Source organism: Panthera onca, chromosome B4 (assembly GCF_046562875.1).
Source record: "Panthera onca isolate mPanOnc1 chromosome B4, mPanOnc1 haplotype 2, whole genome shotgun sequence".
Classification (NCBI taxonomy): Eukaryota; Metazoa; Chordata; class Mammalia; order Carnivora; family Felidae; genus Panthera; species Panthera onca.
Window position 1 is genome coordinate 44,257,789 of NC_138345.1, and position 21,953 is coordinate 44,279,741.

At 37.5% G+C, this 21,953-nt stretch overlaps 1 protein-coding gene across 1 annotated transcript; it reads right to left on the reverse strand.

Moving 5' to 3' along the window:
* Nucleotides 1-3,884: 3,884 nt before the first annotated feature.
* LOC145715593 (NKG2-A/NKG2-B type II integral membrane protein-like) lies at nucleotides 3,885-20,567 on the reverse strand. Its single transcript, XM_081796024.1, has 7 exons — nucleotides 20,345-20,567; nucleotides 19,939-20,016; nucleotides 19,426-19,478; nucleotide 19,027; nucleotides 18,770-18,921; nucleotides 4,288-4,391; nucleotides 3,885-4,031 (listed from the first exon to the last, which is right to left on the reverse strand). Exons 1-7 carry the CDS (start codon nucleotides 20,529-20,531, stop codon nucleotides 3,911-3,913), a joined length of 696 nt encoding a protein of 231 aa, XP_081652150.1. The 5' UTR covers nucleotides 20,532-20,567; the 3' UTR covers nucleotides 3,885-3,910.
* Nucleotides 20,568-21,953: the final 1,386 nt, after the last annotated feature.

Genomic DNA, 21,953 nt, shown 5'->3' on the forward strand with positions numbered 1-21,953 from the left:
ATTGTCATTCACTATAGTGTTGGAAGTCCTAGCTTCAGCAGTCAGACAGCAAAAAGAAGTAAAATCATCCAAATAGGCAAAGAGGAAGTTAGACTTTCACTCTTCTCAGCTGAAATGATACTTTCTGTGAGAAATCCAAAAAATCCCACCCAAAAACTGCTAGAACTGATACATGAATTCAGCAAAGTGCCAGGATATCAAATCAATGGATCTCTAATATATTGCATATTCATTCTGCTTTGTTACCCTGAGTTGTTGGAATAAAGATACCAAAGTCTCTGTGATGGGATTGCTGATTATTTGTGCCTCAGGTGCATCCCACCAGCATGTATAATCTCCCACTCACTAGAGAGACAGGACAGTGGTGACACATGCCTTCTTATGGGTATAGGTAATGATTTTTGCACTGTTTTTTGTATGTATTTAGAAACGTAAAATATACTCGGGGAGAAATGGTAGGTGTTCTACATCAGAATGCATTTAGCAGCATCTCTCACTTTTCTCCATTCTTTATGGTAACAGATGCATATGTGTAGATGGGATATTCCAACATTGGAAGAGGTAGGGCATTTCAGTCCCTTCTTCACCCTGGACCCTGTAGGATCCCCAAATCTAGAATTCAAACAGGCTATCTTGTCACAGCTCGACAGTCCCCTGTGTATTCTTCAATTCCAAAAGACACAGCCTATACAGATGCCCTAATAGCACACTTTGTGAGGAGACTGGGGTTCTTGAGCATTAAGGGAAGGCACAGTAATTGCACCTTGAATTCAAAACACGAAACACAGACACAGAAAAAATTACTCTAGTGTCCACACATGATGTGCGTTGAATTTCTCCCCTTTTTTAAATGCAAATTTCTTTGATATATGATCAAAATGGTTGCCAGGTAGCATTTCTAATGCCTGACTATTTCACTGGGTGAAAGGAAGAAGACAGTTATAGGGCTTTGGTTTTATGGAAAATGGCCTTTATTGGACATTGGCAAAAGCAAAATATGAAGAGATCACAGACAGCAATAATGTCATGTGCTTGGGGTTTACTTTAAGGATCTGTAGGCTTTATATCATTTATTATTATTTATTCCTCAGAACAGCCCTATGAAGTTGCTACAATTAAGACCATCATGTCACAGGTGATGATGCAAAAGCATCAATTTCTTAAGCCAAAACCACTGAAATCTAGTGACTACTTGTGTCAAGAGGTACTGTTCAAATACTCTTCAAGTAAATATGAATAAGATACTATTTCCATCATATATTCCAGCAGAGAAAACAGCCAGAGCAGTTATGTAACTGAGTCCCAGGGCTAGGAGTGGGCACTTAGAAATTCCATGAAGTGACCGGTTTCAATGCCAATGTCCTTTCACTTTATAATTTTCTGCTTATAACTTATTTCCCCAAAGACCATGTTGAAAACATCTATACTATCATGTCTGTCACTGTATAAAACCGATTTACAAGGATATTTGGCACAGAAGACAGAAAACAACAAATGGTAACTTAAGAGAGTACTCAATTTTTAATCTATTTCCAAACAATTTCCTTTACAAACTTATCTATCTCATGAAGTATTATTAAAAAAAAAATTCCTATGGCTATAATGGTAGATTAGGTTACTTTCAGTGAATCTACATTTCTTCCCTCTGACCACTGTGAAAGAGTGTAGTCTACAGACAACAAACGATAAGTTTGCCCCCGTGACTTGTTTCACAATATAACGTGTGTGGGAATGTGATAGGTTATGAGTTCAGAGACCAGGCACTGAGAAACACATTTCTGCCAGTTGCTATCTCTGCTATGCAAGATCATATACCAGGACCTGAGCTGCATCTGTATGTAGTCTGGAGTCAAGTCCGTAAATGCCCAGAATTGATCAAGCCTAACAGAGCCAAACCACAAACAGGTGAATGAAAATTAGATCCTGAATTTTCAATGTCATTGCAATCTTGGGTTGTATGAAACACAACTTTAGCGATTAGTTACAGCTACCATAAACAATTATATTCATTTCCTTTTGAATATTCACATATTTTTTCTAGAAGAGTGTAGGGAATACGTAGAGAGAATACAAAGAATATGTCTATCTTCACAGATATAAATGCATATGAAATATGAATTTATTTTGCAAGTAATAACCGAGTTTAATTTCTTTCCCTGTTATAATTGAATTAGGGTAGGAATATCTGTGAATCATTATCTGATTACTCACGTTTGTCTTGAAATCTGGCAATAACTAGCCATTTGACCTACACAAATATCTGTAGATTTTAATTTTTGGTTTTCTTATGTAACATTTTATGTTTTGCATCAAAGTGTTTTTTTAATTTTTTTATTTATTTTTATTTTTTTAATGTGAAATTTATTGTCTAATTGGAAGCTAGGTGAAATAAGTCACACAGAGAAAGACAACAAAGTGTTTTTAGCATGGCTGTAAAGACTGACAGAAGTGGGTACATAAAAAATGGAAAAAAACTAAATGTCATCCAAAATACATGAACCCAGTAAGGAAAACAACATATAAGAAAAGGTATCAAAGGGCACTGGTTATTATCCAATTAGAAACCAATCTCTACCTCGAAATGAGTGTAACCTTTGATTGTGTGGCACCAAGAGAGATTCAGAGAGTATACTTTGGTTCCATTCTTGGAGGAAGTGGGGCCGATCTGAATGGCTCTTATACAGCGAACCTGTGGTTGTTCCATGATAACCCCGAGGGGCCGTTCATTTAGTACTCTCAGCTCCAAGTCCACCCTCAGTGCCCTGTTCTCAGACAACGGTGTAAGATCCCATCCATTCTCTCTCTTGTCATCTCACATGAAGTTGACTTTTGTCGGTAAGAGACAATGGAGAGACAGTGCAGCAGAAAGAGCTCTTCTTCCTGGCTTCATGGTGTTGTGTCTCCTTTTCTGCCATAGCCTGGTTGCCAGTTGCAGTCCTACAAGAAGTCCTGTGTACTGGTCCTCCAGCAACTTTCTGTAGGCAGTCAGTCAGTTTCTTGTCTTCTGGTCTTTCCTCCTGATGTTCTGACAGGGAGTTCTTCCTGTTTGCCAGTCACAGCCTGAGATCCAACCTCACCAAGTTCAGCCCGAGGAGTGTGGATCTGCCCTGCCCCAGGATAATCCAGTGAGCATGTCTGCCATGAAGCTGTGTGCACCCACATTGTCCTTGATGACATCTAAATCCCATCTTCAGAGAGCAGATCTGGCTTCCCAGTGATCCCTCCTTTAATTCTAAGATATTCTTTGTAATTTTATTGAACTTAGTAGTCTTTCCTCTTAGTAAGCTTTCCTTTACAAGTAGATAATAATTGTTTACCTCAACTTCCTTCCTTGTTTCTGTCTCCTGACTCAATTCTGACTGATACCCTTGTCACCCTGGAGTGTTCAAGCCTCATTTGGGGCCCTTAAAGGGCTAGAATAAATCAGCTAATTTGGAAATATAAATGGAATTATTCACTGTAGTGAGAATTTTACACTAATGTTATGATTTGTAATTAATATATATTTTATTCTACTAAATAGCAAAGCATAAGAAATAAATAACATATACCGAGTATATTTTTTTACACTAATATAATGAAATTTGAGAACAGTTCCATAACACCAAGAATGAAGCCTCAAGTACTCTTTGGGCTTTGGGTGATATATATGCATTGATGCGGATTCATCCTTGGTAAGAAATGAAACATTCTAGTGAGTGATGTTGGTAATGGGAGAGGCCATGCACATGTGCAGACAGGGACAATCCAGGAAGTCTCAGGAGCTTCTTCTTAATTTTGTTGTGAGCCTAAAATTACACTCAAAATATTATCTTAAAAATGTGCAAAGAAAATAATCATATGGGTTTTGAAATAATGAGAGATGTATTCTTTATAAATGGTGAAATAGCATTATACCAAAATGAGGTAACTAAAATGCCTGGTGCTTACAAACATATGGTCTTATTACTGAGCAGGGTGCAAAATAAGGTTTTTTTGCATGAAAATCGAAATATGGACAATTCTTGTCACTCTCTGAAGATGCTGACAACCTGAAATACAGAGAATTATATCTCATTAATCTTACCATAAGGTTGCTTATATCTCTTACTAGGTACCATAGTATTTTAATGAATAAACCATCCATTTTGACTCATACTTAAATATCTCAATCTCAATATTTCTCATACCATTTTTCTCTGGAAACACTTCAACTACTGTGTTTATCTGATTGTTCACACATTGCTGTTTTTCTTTCTAAGAACTATTCTTGTGAGGCATAAAATAAAAAGTTGTCAGGAGACTTACAGTTCAGAAGAAAATGTTAAGGCTTTTGGCTGCACAGATGAACTATGATTTCTTCTCTGGGAGCCTCTAACCCATGTAGTAGCAGAGAGTAAATTCAACAAAAACTATGAGAAAATAAAATTTATTGGGAGTCAAATACAAGCTCTTATACTCACTTGAATTCTGTAATAACACATAAAAGTTCATCCTTTCTTCCTTTCTAGACACTTTCAAATTATAATATAATGTTACACGGTGGACACAAAAGTATAAAATTGTCTTAGTAGGACTAAGTGAAGAGGACAAACTGACCGTGAAGACAATTTCAGAGTTGAGAAAATGGATCACAGGTTAATAACTTATGAAATAGGTACATTGGAAAAAATCCTGGAGATTCAAGGAGGAAGCACATCCGTCATCTTCTCGCCTAGGATGCTCAGTGTCTCCCCACCTGCCCACCCCTGGCTCAGCGATCAAGAAGACTGAAATGTTACAACTGGGAGAAGCTGCAAAGAGCAAGGGTGCTGGTGCCATAGGTGGAGACTTGATCAGCAGTAATTAACATCAAAGGTAAAAGTCACAACGTCATAAAAATAAGCAATAAGAATTTGGAAAACATTGAACAAAACTATCCGTAGACAGACTTCAGCGGAGAAGATTCTGCCATAAATGTTTGGCAACAAAAAATAGTAAATCTAGGAAAAATGACATGCAATGCATGTTTACTGAAGTATATGTTTAAAAAGTGTCTACCTAAAAAGTAAAAAAAATATAGAGAAATTTAAAAATGTCTTCCAATGAAAGGAAAGCATAGGTCAATAGAAACGTCTGCTGGGATAAGTTGTTCCACGTATTAGAACAAAAGTAATTAAAAGTAATATTTAAGGGCACCTGGTTGGCTCAGTCGGTTGGGCGTCTGACATCAGCTCAGGTCATGATCTCACAGGCCGTGAGTTTGAGCCCCGCATCTGGCTCTGTGCTGACAGCTCAGAGCCTGGAGCCTGCTTCCCAGTCTGTGTCTCCCTCTCTCTCTGCACCTCACCTGCTCATGCTCTGTCTCTCTCTCTCTCTCTCAAAAATAAATAAAAGCATTCAATTTTTTTTAAATAATAAAAATAAAAATCATATTTATAAATATATGAAAACTATAAAGAAAACTTAGTTGAAATAATTGCATGAACATGTGATGGCAGCAATTTAGCAAGTAGGAAATATCAATAGAGAAATAAAACTATATGAAGAAACCACAGAGGATCTCAGTGCATAAATCCATACCGGAAATGGAAAATCCACTCAAGTAGAAAAAAACTGATGAATTTGAAGGAGGAACAAAATTTATTTATACCTTAGGATGAGAGAGAAAAAAGAGAAGAATTTACACAATTCAGAGACTTTCAAAACACTATCAGGAAAGCCAGTGTAAGTCTAAGTAGAATATGAGAAGAACGACAGAGGCAGAAAAAAACAGGACAACAATCTTAAGGCACGACGACTGAACAGGTTATTAATATCATTGAAAATATTTATAGACACCAGACTTAGCAAACTGCTAACAGAATGAGCACGTACAAACCCATGTCTCATGACACCATAATGAAATGACCAAAGAACACTGGCAAATACAAAGAAATACTCTTGAGGGAAGAGAGTGGATTGTGAAGTACTTAAGTCAGTGTGAAAATCAGGGATGGGTGACACATCTTCCACCTCCATCAGCCTTACTCCACATTATCTAGGACAGAATCCATTTCCCTGCCCTGCACACTAGTCCAACTGGAACGGGATACAAGCAGCAAGATGAAGGAACAGAAAGACACAAACCCTAAATCCCCCAAAGAAACAATCCCTTAAAAATATCCAGACACAAACCCATGTGTATGCAGTCTAATCAGTTTTGATAAAGGTGCCAGAACCATTCAATAGGGAGAGACAGAGTCTTTTACAAAAGGTGTTGGGAAACTGACTTCCCACATGCAGAAGAATGAAGCTGGATGTTTCCATTTACACCGTATACTAAAATTAACTCCACCAAAACCAGACCACAAAGGAAAAGTTCATTGTAGACAAATGGGCTATATCAACCTAAACATTTCTGGGCACTAAAGGGCATGATCAACGATGAAAAGACAGAGTGGAAAAAACACTTGCAAATCATATATCAAACAGGGAATCACATCTAAAATATATGATTAGTCTACAATTTAGTACCAACATCAAACACCAAAACACAGTTAAAATGTGGACAGAGAAATTTAAAAAACATATTTCCAAAGCAATATATATTGTGAAAAATCATATGGAAAGATGCTAATGATCAGAGAAATGCAAATCAAAATCATGATGAGTTATTACCTCATACTCATGAGGATCGATTTTATATATAAAAAAAAAAAAGCTCAGGTGCCTGGGTGGCTTAGTTGGTTAAGTTTACAACTCTTGGTTTTGACTCAGGTCATGATCTCACATTTGTGGGCTTGAGCCCCACATGAGGCTCTGTGTTGACGATGCAGAGCCAGCTTCAGATGCTCTCCCTTCCCTCCGTCTCCACCTGCCCTGCTTGCTCTCTCTCTTTCTCTCTCTCTCACAACAAATAAATAACATTTTTTAAAAAAGGGTCAGTGAGGAGGTCGACAAGGAGGAGACTACACACTGTTGTTGGGAATGTAAATCAGTCACCGTTATGAAGAAGAGAATGGAGCTTCTTCAAGAAATTGAAAATACAATTACCACATGAATCAGCAATCCCACAGGTAGGAAACTATCTAAAAGAATTGAAAGTAAGATCTCAAAGATATATATACACCCATGCTCGCTGCAGCATTATTCATTAGAGCCACAGGCAGAAGCCACCCAAATGTCCACTGATGGATGAATGGAGAAACAAAGCGTGGTATACACATAACACTGTAGTATTATTCAGTTGTAAATGGAAGGAAATCTATCACCTGCTACAACATGCATGAAATTCCAGGACATTATGCTAAGTGAAATAAGCCAGTCATACACATGAAAAAAAAAAAAAAAACCTGTTTGATTCCACTTATAGAAAGTATCCAAAGTAGTAAAAGTGATAGAAACAAGTAGAATAGTGGTTGCTCAGGTTGAGGGGAAAGTGTTGAAGGAGAATTATTGTGCAGTGAGTTGAGTTCCAGTTTTACAAGGGGAGAGCTCTAGATATCCTTTGCAACAATGTGATAGTTAGCACTCCTAACTTAAACTGGGTGCTTCAACTGGTTACGATGGATGATCTAGTTAAATGCAATGTAAGAAGTGCGAGAGTATAGGATTCCCCCTATATGACACTCTGGAAAAAACAAAATCATGGAGACACTAAAGTGATCAGTGGTTGCAGGGTTTAGGGGGAAGGAAGGATGGATGGGGGTGCACAGAGGATTTTGAAGGACGGGAAACTATTCTGTAGAACTCCATAATGTTTGATACATGTCACTATCTACTTTTCCAAACGCATAAAATGCCCAACCTCAAGAGTAAGCTTTGAAGTAAACTATGGTCTTTGGCTGATAAAGATGTGTCACTACAGGTGTATCAGTTGTAGCAAGTGAACCACCCCACCGAGGGCTTTTGAAAATGAGACAGTCTATGAACTGCTCCTGCATTGACACATAGACAGTAGGGGAATACAGCATATATCGGTGCTATGTCTGAGTTTTGCTATGAACCTAAAACTGCTCTAAGACACTAGGCTATTTTTTTAACATGGGTAATGTGTTAAATTCTATGTTATGCGGTTATGGTATATTCTGCAACAGCTTAAAAAATAAAATCAAAGTCAAACCCACAAAAAAGGTGATCTTGACAAGGGCAGGAGAAAAGCAACTCATTATATTTACGTAAATAACAATATGATTAAAAGATGAGCTCTCACTGGAAAAATAGTGAAAAAAAAAGAAAGAAAGAAACCCACTACTTGTGAGCACACACACACACACACACACACAACAAACAAACAAACAACCAAAACAAAGCAAAAATACCTGTCAAACAGGAATTATACATTCAGAAAATAGCTTTTCAGAAAACAAGATGCATAAAGATCCCACATCAAACACAAAAATGAACAGAATTTATTTTTACTACACCTGCCTTTCAACAATGTTTTTCAAGCTACAAGTAAAATGACACTAGACAGTAACGCATATCCACAAGAAGGGATAGAGATCAACAGAAATGATAAATATGTCGGTAAATGTTTAGATCTGCGTATGAATTTTCCTCTCTGAATTTCTTGAAAAGATAAGATAATTTGCAGCCATAATTATAACACTGCATGGTGGGATCTATACTATAAACCTTTTATTTTTAGCATTTGTTAATGTGTGTGGTACAAAGTCTCCACGAATGCTTCCCTTCAGGTTTCCAATGTGAAAGCACGAAAGCAGAGAAGGTAAAGAGATGCATAGTTTGTGTTCAGAAATCAGTGCAAGTTGGCTTCAGTACAGCACTGTCAGAAGTACAGATTTCCCCTCTCTCTGACAGTAGATTGTTCCTGTGAAAACTTTACTAAGTTGAAATAGTGTAAATTGAAATAGTGTTAATTTACACGAAAATATTGCTGAGCATCCCTGTGCCAAAAATTCACCACCACCCCCAAAACACAAAACAAAAAAAAACTCCCTTAGGCTTTTCTGATACCTCAAGACAAGCCTTGTGAATGGAGAGGTACAGAAAGTAAATTGAGATGAAGCACAGACACTCCAAAATACAGTTCAAACCTACGCCTGATACTGATATACAGAGTTGATTGTTTTTTGAGAAATAAACTCGACAGGAACAGTCTTGCTGCTTGGGGTGTGAGCTGCTTCTCTAGCAGTACAACTAGCCCTGAACACAATTTTCACTTTTCACCTTTTCTCCTGAAAGGGAAAATCCCCTTCAGATTTCTGTTCTTCAGCAAAATCTGGTACTAGTGTAAGTTTTTCCCAAAAGCAAAGTGACATGATGGAAATTTTTGCAAGGTTGAGGCATACCTGTGATAGGTGGTGGCAAAGGAGCTATGTTGGTGCTCATTTAATATATTGTATCAGAAATCAGTCAGGATTCATGTGACATAGATGGCAATCAGTTAATGATACATGTGTAAAGAGTGCCATTAGCAAGATGGAGACCGAGGAGGTCATAATGCTCACCTGCCCACAGAATCAGTCCGAACCATAACTCAACAACTTCAAGCTAAACACGGCCCAGGGAAAGCTCTTGACAACAAAGAAACACCACAAATCGGGTGCTGATCAAAAGTCCAGGATGTTCCCATGGAAGAAAAAGGAAGTGTTTTGCCTGCATCACTCAACCCTCCAGCTGAGAGCCACTTGGCTCCTGGAGGAATCCCCTCAGGGGAAGTCACTTCATGGAGAGAAGGGGAGCAGGAGAACCCAGCAAGCTTCCACTCCATGGATGGCTACAGCTTTTGCAACAGAGGTGCCCCATCTAGGCTGATCCCACTTGATGGAGCTGCCCAGAGGGCCCCCTCTATATCTATTCTCAAAGGCTAGAGCTGTTGCTATGGTAAGGCTTGCCTTGAGGGACTCCAGATCTTCTCTTAGAAATTGTTTGCCACAGCACCTCACCTATACAAGACTAGAGCTGCCTCTGATGCCTGCCTACTCCTGTCCTTGGTTGGGGCTTTGTCTCACATCACTGGAGCTGGTTCCTGATTCCTGTTCCCAGACCCTAGGATGTGCCTTAACTGCCACTGTTGGTGCATACTTTTGCTTGATCCCCACTCACCATGTTCCATTTCATGACCCCGAGTCTTCATTGTAAAGGATCCTCCTGCTATTCAGAACCCAACACCTCCCAGGCCTGGACTCTGAAGTGCCATCACTAACACCTGAAGACTTTCTTCCACCCATGGCAGCTCAAGGCTCTGACCCTGCATGGGTAGGCCAAGTCACCACTGCCTGGAGTCCCATCTCTTTGGTTCCATTTTAGGGCTCTGAGCCTTATTTCTGGTACCATACTGTTGCATCCCAAGACATACTTTCAGCTTCCACATCGCAGCTTAAGCTCTCCTTCGGGGCTCTGTGGATAGGGGTCTGTGTCCAGATCCCTGTATCCTGACACATGGTTTTCACAATCCATGAATGGATCATGCTGCTGCTATCTAGGGACTGCCACTTGGGACAGAGTTGCAACTTTGACTCACCATCTCCAGTATATGCTATTAACACCTACTGCCCACTGGCCCCCAAGCCACCAGTAAACCTTCTCATCCATGGCCTGTGGGACCGCTACAATCCCCTGGTAGCCATAGTCACAATGGTGAGCCCCTGAGAACCAGGTCCGGTTTCCCTGGAATATCTACACACGTCTCCTCCCTAGTGCCACAGCCACAAGTGAACCTATGCACCAAGACCCAGTTGCTATGATAGTTCCATGTGTGCCTGATCTTGGACAACAGCTTCAATAGTGCTTTGAGGGCTCTGAGGTCAGCATGCCATACCAGACACCAAAAAGGAACATCTCAAAAGGTCTTCGTCCCATAGAATGACAGAAAGTAGGATGACATTTTGAAAGTGGTCAAAGGGAAAAAAACTGTCAACCAAGAATACCTTACATAGCAAGGCTGTCATTCAGAAATGAAGACGAGATAAAGACTCTCCTAGCACCCTAGAAAATGGTGTGTCAACATATCAATTCTCATCCAAGATGGCAGTCAGGTGAAAGCAGCAGCATGATTCCAGTGGTGGTTGCTGAAGCCAGGTGTCAGAAGAAATTAGACCTGCCCCATGGAAATGCTAAAGGGTATTCATTCAGCTGAAACAAAAAGACAAAATTGGTAACATAAAAACATATAAAATATATAAAATCACTGGTAGAGACAAAAAGAAAAAGATCCTAGACTTTGGTGTATGTAATGAGCTCAGGGATAAGTCATCAACCACAGGAAACAAAAACTAAAATAAAAAAGCAGGACTGCTGTAAACTAAAGGCCTTATGTCCAGCAAAGGGAAGAATCAAAACGTTGAGAGATCATGGACAGAAGAGAAGAAAATCTTTGTAAACCAGTATCAGAGAAGGGACTAATATCCAATATATATAAAGAACTCAAACGACAGAATCAAAACAAAGAGAGAAATCTAATTTAAAAAATGGGCCAAGGGCCTCAGTATACATTTTGGTGAAGACATACGAATGGCGAATAAGTACATGAAAGGTGCTCAAAATTGCTCATCAGGGAATGCAAATGAAGTCCACAATGAAATGTCACTTCACACCTGTTAGAGGCTTTTTCTGAAAAGTAAGAGAGAATTGATATGGTGAGGATGTGAAGAAAATGGAATCCTTTGGAGGAAATGAAAATTGGTGCTGCCACAGTGGAAACTAGTATGGCTGGTTTTCAGTAATGTCACTCTTACATACGTATTTAATACAACTCATCATTGGGGCAGTCGCTGGCTCATTTGGTTGTGTTGGACTTTGGCTCTGGTCATGATCTCCCCCTTCGTGGGTTCAAGCCCTGTATCGGGCTCTGTGCTGAAAACTGCAAGCTTAGAGCTTAGAATCTGTGTCTCCCCCTTTCTCTGCCACTGCCCCCTCTCAAAAATCAATAAACATTAAAACATTTTTTAAAATAAATGAAGGAACTGATCAATATCTCAAAGGTCTATCTACACCCCATGCTCATTGCAGTATTATTATCAATAGCTGAGAAATGGAAGGAACCTAAGTATCTGCCAACCGACATAAAGAAGGTGTGATATGTATACACGTACGTACATATATACACATACATCCACACATACACTGCAATATTATTTAACAGGTGAAAGAAGGAAATCTTGCCATTTGTAACAAAACGATGGACCTTGAAGGAATTATGTTAACTGACAAAAGTCAGACAGAGAGAGACAAATATTGTATTGTCTTACTTACATATGAAATTTTAAAAACTGAACAGGCAGAAAGAAAGAGTAGAATATGTTTTTCAGGAATGTAGTTTGAGGGTTTGGTAAGATGTTTAAGAATAGAAATTTACGGGGCTCCTGGATGGCTTAGTGCATTTAGCATCCGACTTTGGCTCAGGTCAAGATCTCACAGTTCGTGAGTTTGAGCCCCGCCTCAGGTTCTGTGCTGACAGCTCAAAGCCTGGAGCTTGCTTCAGATTCTGTGTCTCACTCTCTCTCTGTCCCTCAAAAAATAAATAAACATTAAAAAAATTTTAAAAAAGAAGACAAATTTACAACCAATAGATAATTTTGGAGGTCTAATGTGCAGCATAGTAATTAATGACAACATTACTGTGTTATAAACTTCAAAGTTTCTAGGACTAATTCTTAGCTGTCCTCAACCACACAAAGAATGACAAATATGTGACATAACAAGGGTGTTATCTAACATGGCCATAGTGATCATAAGGCAATATGTAAATTTATCAAATGAACACACTATTGGCCTTAAATGTATGCAATGTTAGATGTCTAACAATGTTAGATATTTTTATCTCCATGAAAACAAACAAAAGATAGGTTTGTAATACCTACAACTCCTAAGGAAATAACTTCAGAATATAGCTAACACATCAATAGAGGCATTAAAATGGAACACTGATAGAATATATGTTTAATACAAAAGATTTGAGGTAAAGTGGAAGAAGAAAACAAGACATACATAGAGAATAAATAGCAAATTGTATATGTAAATTCACTTATCTCAGTAATTACACTCATGTGAAGTAAACATATTACAATTATAAGATAAAGCGCCATCCCGAATAAACGCTCAATATCCATCTATATGCTCTCCATAACAGACACACTGTAGATTCAAAGGCACAAATAGGTGAAAATAAAAGGAGAGCAAAAGATAGACCCTACAAACAGCAACCAAAGAAGTGAGTGGAAATGGCTGTTGTAATATCAAAGTAGCTGTTAAAACAAGAAATAGTAGTAGAAATTAAAAGAAACATATCCAAATGTTAAGGCTGTCAAAAGAGGAGGAAGATAACACAATTATAAACATCATTATTCACCTAACAACAGAACCCTGAAACACATGAAATAGAAACTGACAGACTTAGGATTAATAAATTAATGAGTATACTTGAAGATCGAAATGTCTGCCTTCAGTAAGTAAGAACAGCTTGTCGCAACATCAGGAGGACTATGGAAGACTGTCAAAACTCTAAGAACCAGCTTGACATAACTGACATATATAGAAAGTGTTCTACATCATAAATTTAGGATCAAAAATTTTAAGGATGGAAATATTCAAAGTATTTTCTCTCAAGACTAAAAAAAAAAAAAATGAGAAGAAGCAATGGAAAGGAATCCGGAAAATTTCCAAACATGTGGAAAGTGATACACTTCTGAAACTTTACAGTTGAGAGATAAAATCTTTGAAAATATCTTGTACTGGATGACAGAAATTCCTTTGTACTGGATGATAATAAACTGAGCATACATCAAAGTTTTTAGGATGAAACTAAAGTGGTGTTTAGAGCCAATTTGTACCTTTGTCAATTATGCTGAAAAGGAAGAATGTTATCAACGCATGATCTAAGTTGCTTCCCTCTCAAGAAGCAAGAAGAGAAGAGCCAGTAGTTCAAATATGAGACACATACGTTTAGCTAAAAGTTGATCATGAAGGATGGATCGTAGAATAACTCAAAGTAGCCCCAAATGGACCAATACCCAAATATCCAAGAGCTTCCGCAATAGAACTGGTGTGCACATTGTAGGGGAATCCGACAACAGACCAGCAAAGGGATGTGGACAATTTATAACTTCATGCAGCTATGAGGATGAATCAGACAAGTGTACCTTCACCTGAAAATGCCAAAATACAATATGCATACCATATGATTCCATGTATAAAACTGTTCTTGAAATGCAGAAAAGACCTTGACAGGGGCATAGTGCAGTCCTGGTAATATTAATTTTCTCATTCCATGCAATGGTGACTCTGAAAATCAGCTGTCTGTTGACATTTATAGCATATGATACATCTGTGTGTTGTTAATTGTACCACAATAAAATTATCTAGAATATTATGAAGTAATTCAGATACATTTGCAATTAGACATAACGTTCAAAAAAAACCTACTAAACATAACTTGTGAAAACCAAAAGAAAAAGAAATAGGAATATCAGAAGTGTCTTACAGCCTCTAATATAATTTTATCTGTGATTCAGAAAACTTTTCACACTCTGTTACAGAGTATTTAGATGTTTATGAATAGAGAAAATTGAAATACCAGTTAAAAGAAATCATTGTAGGGTCAAAAAAGGAGGATAATAAAATAAGTGTCATATACATTTTGATGGGAATACGATAAAAAAACCAAAATTACATGTCAGGGCATTCATAAATAGGTCTGACAATATATAAAAATAATGGACTCTGATACAAGTAGAGTTATTCAAGTAGCACCATGTTGTATTTACTTTTGAAATGCCATAATCATAATCTGTCACATTGGCAATGAAGATCAATTGATGTGATTTCTCTGATTCACAAGGCACCTGAAAAAAAAATATTTATTCTTACTTTTGAAAAGCCTTTAGAAAGGAGTGCCTGGGTGGTTCCATTGATGGAGCGTCCAACTCTTGATTTTGGCTCAGGTCACGATCTCAAGGTTTATGAATTTGAACCCCACATTGGGCTCTGCACTGACAGCGTGGAGCATGCTTGGAATTTTCTCTCTCTCTCTCTCTCTCTCTCTCCCTCTCTGTCCCTCCCTTGTGCACTTTCTCTCTCACACAAAATAAATAAATAAATATAACATAAAAAATAACTTTTAGGGGGCGCCTGAGTGGCTTGGTCGGTTAAGCAGCCGACTTTGGCTCCGGTCATGATCTCGCAGTCTGTGGGTTCAAGCCCCGTGTCAGGCTCTGTGCTGAAGGCCTGGAGCCTGGAGCCTGCTTTGGATTCTGTGTCTCCCTCTCCCTCTGACCCTACCCCCCTCATGCTCCTGTCTCTCTCTCTCTCTCTCTCCCTCAAAAATAAATAGACATTAAAAGATTTAAAAAAATAATAACTTTTAGAAAGATAGAAATGAATGGTAAATCCATGCAAGGACTCTGAATAGATATGTTAAGTCTGAAATTGAACTTATATCAACTCACTGTTTAAAAAAGGGCAATTGGGGGACACCTGGTAAGATCAGTCAGTTGTGCTTCTGACTCTTGATTACTGCTCGGGTCTTGATCTCATGGCTCCTGAGAGGGAGCCCCATGTCAAGATCTGTGCTGACACCATGGACCTCTCTCTCACTGCCCCTCTGCCGCTTGACTTGTCAGTTGCTCAAAGTAAATAAATAAACATTTAAAGCAAAAGGAAGATCTTTCAAGCATGAAACTAACAAAAAATACATGAAGACATTAGTTAAACAGATGAGAATGTGCAAAATTTGTACCCACACCATATGAAATGCAGAGTTCCACAAAAATGCAGTCATTCGGTGGAAAAACCATAGTCTTTTCAACAAATGTTGGGGAAACAATGACGTATCAAATCTTATTAATAATCATATACTTTATACCATATCTAAAAATGCTCAAAATAGATCACACATAATTGAAAACAAAACCTTTTAAGAGATGTTATAACAAATGCACAACCTACAGTGGGACAGAGATTTTAGACAGAACACCAAAACCATGATCCTTAAAAGAAGAAATTGATGAAGTGTAGTTCATCAAGATAATCTCTGCTCTTCGAAGAGAAACAGAGGTCATAAGCCAGTTAAAAAAAATTTTCAAATCATGCATCTGCTAGAAGACTTGCCGCCAGGGTACAACAAAGAATTCTCAAAATACAATGAAACAAAGTAAAATTGTTAGCAAAACAGTTCAATAGGTACTTCACCAAGCACCATGTGTATATGGCAAATGAGTATAGGAGCTGATGCTCAACATCATTACCTTAGGAGTATTCAAATTAAAACCACCCCAGACCACACTTCCTGTTCTGGAAAGATAGACTGGATAGCCTTTTCCCTAGTCCTCCCACCAATACAGATACAATCTCTGGGCGTAATTCATAAGACGACAGAAAAGTCAGAAAGATAATGAGAAAGCCAACAGATCCCAGTCCTGGAGACCCAAGGAATGACATGGTGGTGAGCTCCCCAAAATTTCCCTCTACCTCACATAGACTGGTGTCAGAGAGCCTAGCAAACCACAGACACCAACACCTACACACCCAAGTCTCCACAATGTTTCTTCTCTCCAGTCAAACTAACAGGAAAACAGGCATGCTAGATAAGCAGAAAAGTTTTAGACACTAACTGGGTGATTCTAATAAAAAACCATGGACTACCCACCAAAAGAATCAACACACATGCAAGAGAAAGAAGACATTCTCCGATCAAGGAACACTAAGAAAATGTATGACCACCAGACCCACTCTGAAAGAACTGCTAGAGAGAATACATGGTAAAAGAAGGCATTTTGGATCCTAAGGAAGGAAGAGAGGACAAACGTAAGAATAAAATTCTTACCAGGTCTAATGGACTTTCCTTCACCTCCTGCGTTTTCGAAATTGTTTGATATTTGAAGCAAAAGTATCAGTTGAAGCAAAGTTATAACATGCACGTGATTCTCCATGTAAGCAGAGAAATATTTAGGCCACTTGTAGTATAAATGGGACACGGTAATGGACCGTAAAGGCAAGTAAGTCTCTACATTTTACTCGAACTGCTGTGGGTTGTGATAGACTGTGTAGACTGTGATCTATGAATATCCAATCATCTATATAAAGATACATAATATCTATATTACTTATATCAAGGAGATTAGAACACATGTGTACATATATATAACTTTATGTATATAAAGTTACTGATGAAATAAGGACCTACTTTGCTATAAATGATGCTCCATCAATAAGGTAATGATGTAGATATATACAACTTTCACTCACAGCCTCAGACATATAGCATCACAAAAGATAAATTCTAATTGGATCATACATCATAATGAAAAGTTAAAAAATAAAGAAAGAAAAAGGTAAATACAGGAAAATAATATAGGAAATTCTATTCATGAACTTTGGCTAACTTCTGAAATAGGTCCATAATACTCATTGTAACATACAAAACGTTAAGTAGGACCATGGTAACATTAAAATTCTGATCTTTAAAAGACTCCAATATGAGAGTAAAAATGCAGATGCAGGTATTTACATCTTAAAAGCTCAAAAAAGAGCTCAGGTCTAAAATACGAGAAAGACGTCTGAGAAGTGAAAAAAAGACACCGTCCTGGAGAAATGGGCAAGAGACATAACCCAGCACTTCTCATTCTCACAAAAGAGAAGAGCCTTGAGATTTACAGCCCAGGAAAACAGTCACTGAATAACCATCAGAACTTATTAATTAATTTTTCTGAGACTACTGATCAAACGACTTTTAGATCAAAGGCCTATTTGGTATAATGTATTTTACACAATAAAATAAAAAAAATGTAGGCATAAATTTTTATATTGAAATATACACATATCTATGACTATGCAATTGCATACTAATGCCTACAGAGAAATGTAGCATAATTATACATGAATACAATTATGTTACATTATACATTATTATTTTATTATGAAAACCATACATGTATGTTACATAAATATATAATATGTCGCTATGTGTAATAAATGATTATAAATATGATATGTGGAGGAAGACATAGAAAATACTTTTCCTAACATAATTATTCATAATACCCACATACGAAAAAGGAACTAAATTTCTGAGAATGGTTTTTAAAATGTCATATTCATATGAGAGCAGTGAAAATTCACAAACTATAGACAAGTGTGTTAATATAGATGGATTACTAGTAGCACCTGGGAGAGAAGGGAGACACACATAAAAATGCACCCTGAATGATTCCATTGATATACAGCCCCAAAATAAGCAGAGATATTTCATAAAAGGAAAATGGGCAGGCCTGATAAAGGCTCTACACTTCTGACTCATGATGTAATTTAGAATTGTGTGATTCTAACTCTATTGTAATCAGTGTGCACAATCATATGCCTAGTTTCCTTGATGTGTTGTAAAATGAAATAGTAAAGTTAATTTCAGACAAAAGAGCATTTCTAGAAGCACAGGATCCTATGAAAAGCAAGAACTGGAAATTATCAAATGTACATTCAAGGTATAAAACTATAAATAATGTGTCAGAGAGTCAAACCATGGAATATTAAAGACTTTAAAAAATAAACTACAACTACATATAAAACTGTGGATGAATTCTACAAGCATAATATTAATTGCAAGATTTTTCTTTTTATTTTTTAACATTTATTTATTTTTGAGACGCAGAGAGAGAACATGAGCAGGGGAGAATTAGAGAGAGAGGGAGACAAGAATCTGAAGCAGACTCCAGGCTCTGAGCTGTCAGCACAGAGCCCACTGTGGGGCTCAAACTCACAAAACTTGAGATCATGACCTGAGCCGAAGTCAGAGGCTTAATCCACTGAGCCACTCAGGAGCCCCATTTAATGACAAGCTTTTAATAGAATCTGGAAACATCTGAAAACTTACCTTGTCCTCATCATCATCATAGTAGAGCAGGTTAGAGTTGTTAGAAGCACAGGATGCCAAACTCTCGTTCCATGATTTTCCCTCAGTGCTAATGTAATAGCAATTGTTGGAATATGTAAACCACTCTTTCAGACAATGACAACAGAGACAGGCTGAGGAGAGATTATGAGATATTATCCAAAGCGCTTTGAATATTACAAAATGAAACTTTACATAGTGTATATGGATACACATATGTGTACATAACATTCGTAGACCCTCACAAGCTGGTAAAATTAAAACAAAACACACACACACACACACACACACACGCACACACACTCAGAGAAGAGTCAGGCTTTCGTCCCCTAATATATGTGCCCATATGAAGCAACCACAAAAATGTCCATGTATACATGTCCTGAGAGTCAGGGAACACAACCATCTTTATGGAATGATTTACCTTTTATCATGTTGTAGAAGGAGGAAATGTGAGGCAATTGTTAACAGCAGGTACGGTGATTTTGAATGAGTATTTCTCCATCAGTTCTGAAAGTTCATTAAGTGATTTTTGAATTCACTTTTTCCCAAAGCATGTGTTATCATCTTTGCAAACTTGAAGACAGAGCTCAAAGAGACACGAAACTAATAACAGAATTTTGCAAGGGATGTTGTACCTTTTGGATCCTTGTTTCCAGGGACGTTTTGTTCCGCGCTGGTCCTTCAGTAGCTAGAACATTAAAGCAATTCTCAAAAAAATAATATTCAATGAAATAAATCATAATACTTTGAGTTTCCTAGTTTAAAATTGGGTGTGCTATTTTACCAGAAAAATTGAATAAAGTAATGAACATGAGGGGGAAAACAATTCAAAAGCTTAAAGAACGAAACCTCACCATCTCTTACAATATTTCCTTGAAGCAATCTCAAGAATTAATGTGCATTTCACCATAAAGTCTCTTGTGTGACTTTCCTTTGAGTTATTAAATCCAAATATGTGTTTAATTCTCCCTCAATTTAATCTGTTATTTCTACTTTAGATAACCTCTAAATAATCATTCCACACTTAGAGCATGCATTAAAAATGCATTAAAATGAAATAATAAATTCAAAGTGTTTACACACTATGTCGAGGAACTAATGATCAGTAAGGTGAAAATTCCCTTTTAGTCATTCAAACACGTACTTACAGGGAATAACAGCTATTGTTACCACAGTGGACATCAAGACGAGGCAGAGGATTCCCAAGATACCGGCAATGAGCTTCTCTGGACATGAAGGTGAGTAGTAGGAAGAGAAAGGCAAACACTGAGAAAGGATGCCCGGAAGCAATCATTTAGGAGATTTGCAAACAAGAGAACCCACAATGCGCAGGGAATCACATACAATAACCTGCACCTCAAACCCATCACTATCATTGGAATCTTCTCTCAGAATATACCAATGCTTTCAATTACAATACCATATTCCAACCTCCAGCTCTGGTCCTCACAAATGAAAACTATGTGAGATCACTTCCTACTCTTTCCCTACACCCCTACACCCCAACTTCAAATCCTAAAACAGACATACTTGTCTGTATTAAATGTTTTTTACCTTTGCAGGGAGAGTTCTTGCCATTCCCTTGAAGGGCCCGAGAAGCATTTTGAAGACTTAATTCTGCATAGGCTATCTCCTCCTCAGTTACTGAAATGGAACTTTTCGTGCCCTTAGGTTGCACTTGCTGTCTTTGTGAGCCCTTAGCATGATGGAGTTCCGCATAAGTCACGCCTTGGTTGTTCATGTCTGCAGCTGAGTAGTGTCAGCTACAATGTGGATGAAACTGCCCTGAAGGTCTTGATCAAGAGTGTGTGTCATGTGCTGACAACATTGCTAGTCCAGTGACACCGCGTGGGGTGCAGGGTGAGGGATGCTACTCATTTGCAGTTGAACAATATAAAGTCTGGTACTAACTTGTGTAGAGATTGAAATAAGTGTTTCATGATAGAATAAATGTTTTTTATTTATAATAATAGCATAATAATACTGATTGGAAAATATGTAAAGCACTAAATTAGTGAAGAAGAAAGGAATTCATGAATAATAGTGTCCTCATTAAAGTAAGGTCAGATTCCACAGACATATTTCAACACTATTAGAATAACCAGATTAATTAAAATGCTGTATTAGAAGAAAAGTGTTGTATCAATTTTGACAATGTTAAAACCCATTACTGGTTAGAAATTAGGTGCTCTAAGATTGGAGAATATTGTTTTTAGCACATATAGGTATTTCCTGTTGCAAACGACTTTTATTTGTGGTTTTAAATTGTGTTTCTAAAAAGTAATGCAGTGCTATCAAAGTGATATTTTATTTTGAACATCTGGGGAGTTCTGAGAATTGTTAAATTTTAGAAGAAATATTTCATATGTTGCAAAATGTTACAAGACACACTAAAATTATCCAAAGCAGGAACAAGAGTGAAAACAGAAAGAAACAAAGCATTTTTTAAAAGAGGACTTAACATCAGAAAGTGACAACTGACTTAATGGCAAAGATATGAAACCATAAAATGATAAATAAAAGGGCAGATCATTGATGGAAGAACACAGTTGTTACAAACTTCTAGAAAGATCTACGATTTCAAAGGCAGTTAGGGTAACTCCAGTTGTTTAGTTATACTAAAACACACATAAATGTAATTTCAGACGTCAGCCAAGGAACTGTGCAGTCAGTGAAATCTGGAATTACTCCTGTCTCTCCAAGTACAAAGTATCAGCTTCGGAAATTATTTCATGGGGCACCTGGGTGGCTCAGTCAACTGAGAGATTGGTCGAGCGACCAACTTTTGCTCAGGTCATGATCTCATGGTTCGTGGGTTCAATCCCCACGCGGGGCTCTGTGCTGACAGCTCATAGTCTGGAGCATGCTTCAGATTCTGTGTCTCCCTCTCTCTGTCCCTCTCCTGCTCATTCTGTGTCTCTGTCTCTCAAAAATAAATAAACATGAAAAATTAAAAAAAATAAAAATTAAAAAGATTTATTTCATGTCTAACTATGTAGTTTAGTAATCTAAAATAGGAATTAAAATATGTACACTATAACGCATATAAAGCACTTAAACTCAATCTGAGTGGTCTAAGTTCTCAATAATGTATTAGTGATTTTAATTATTTTTGTTAAAACAATTTTTTTGTCTCCTTTTGAGAGAGAGAGACAGAGAGTAA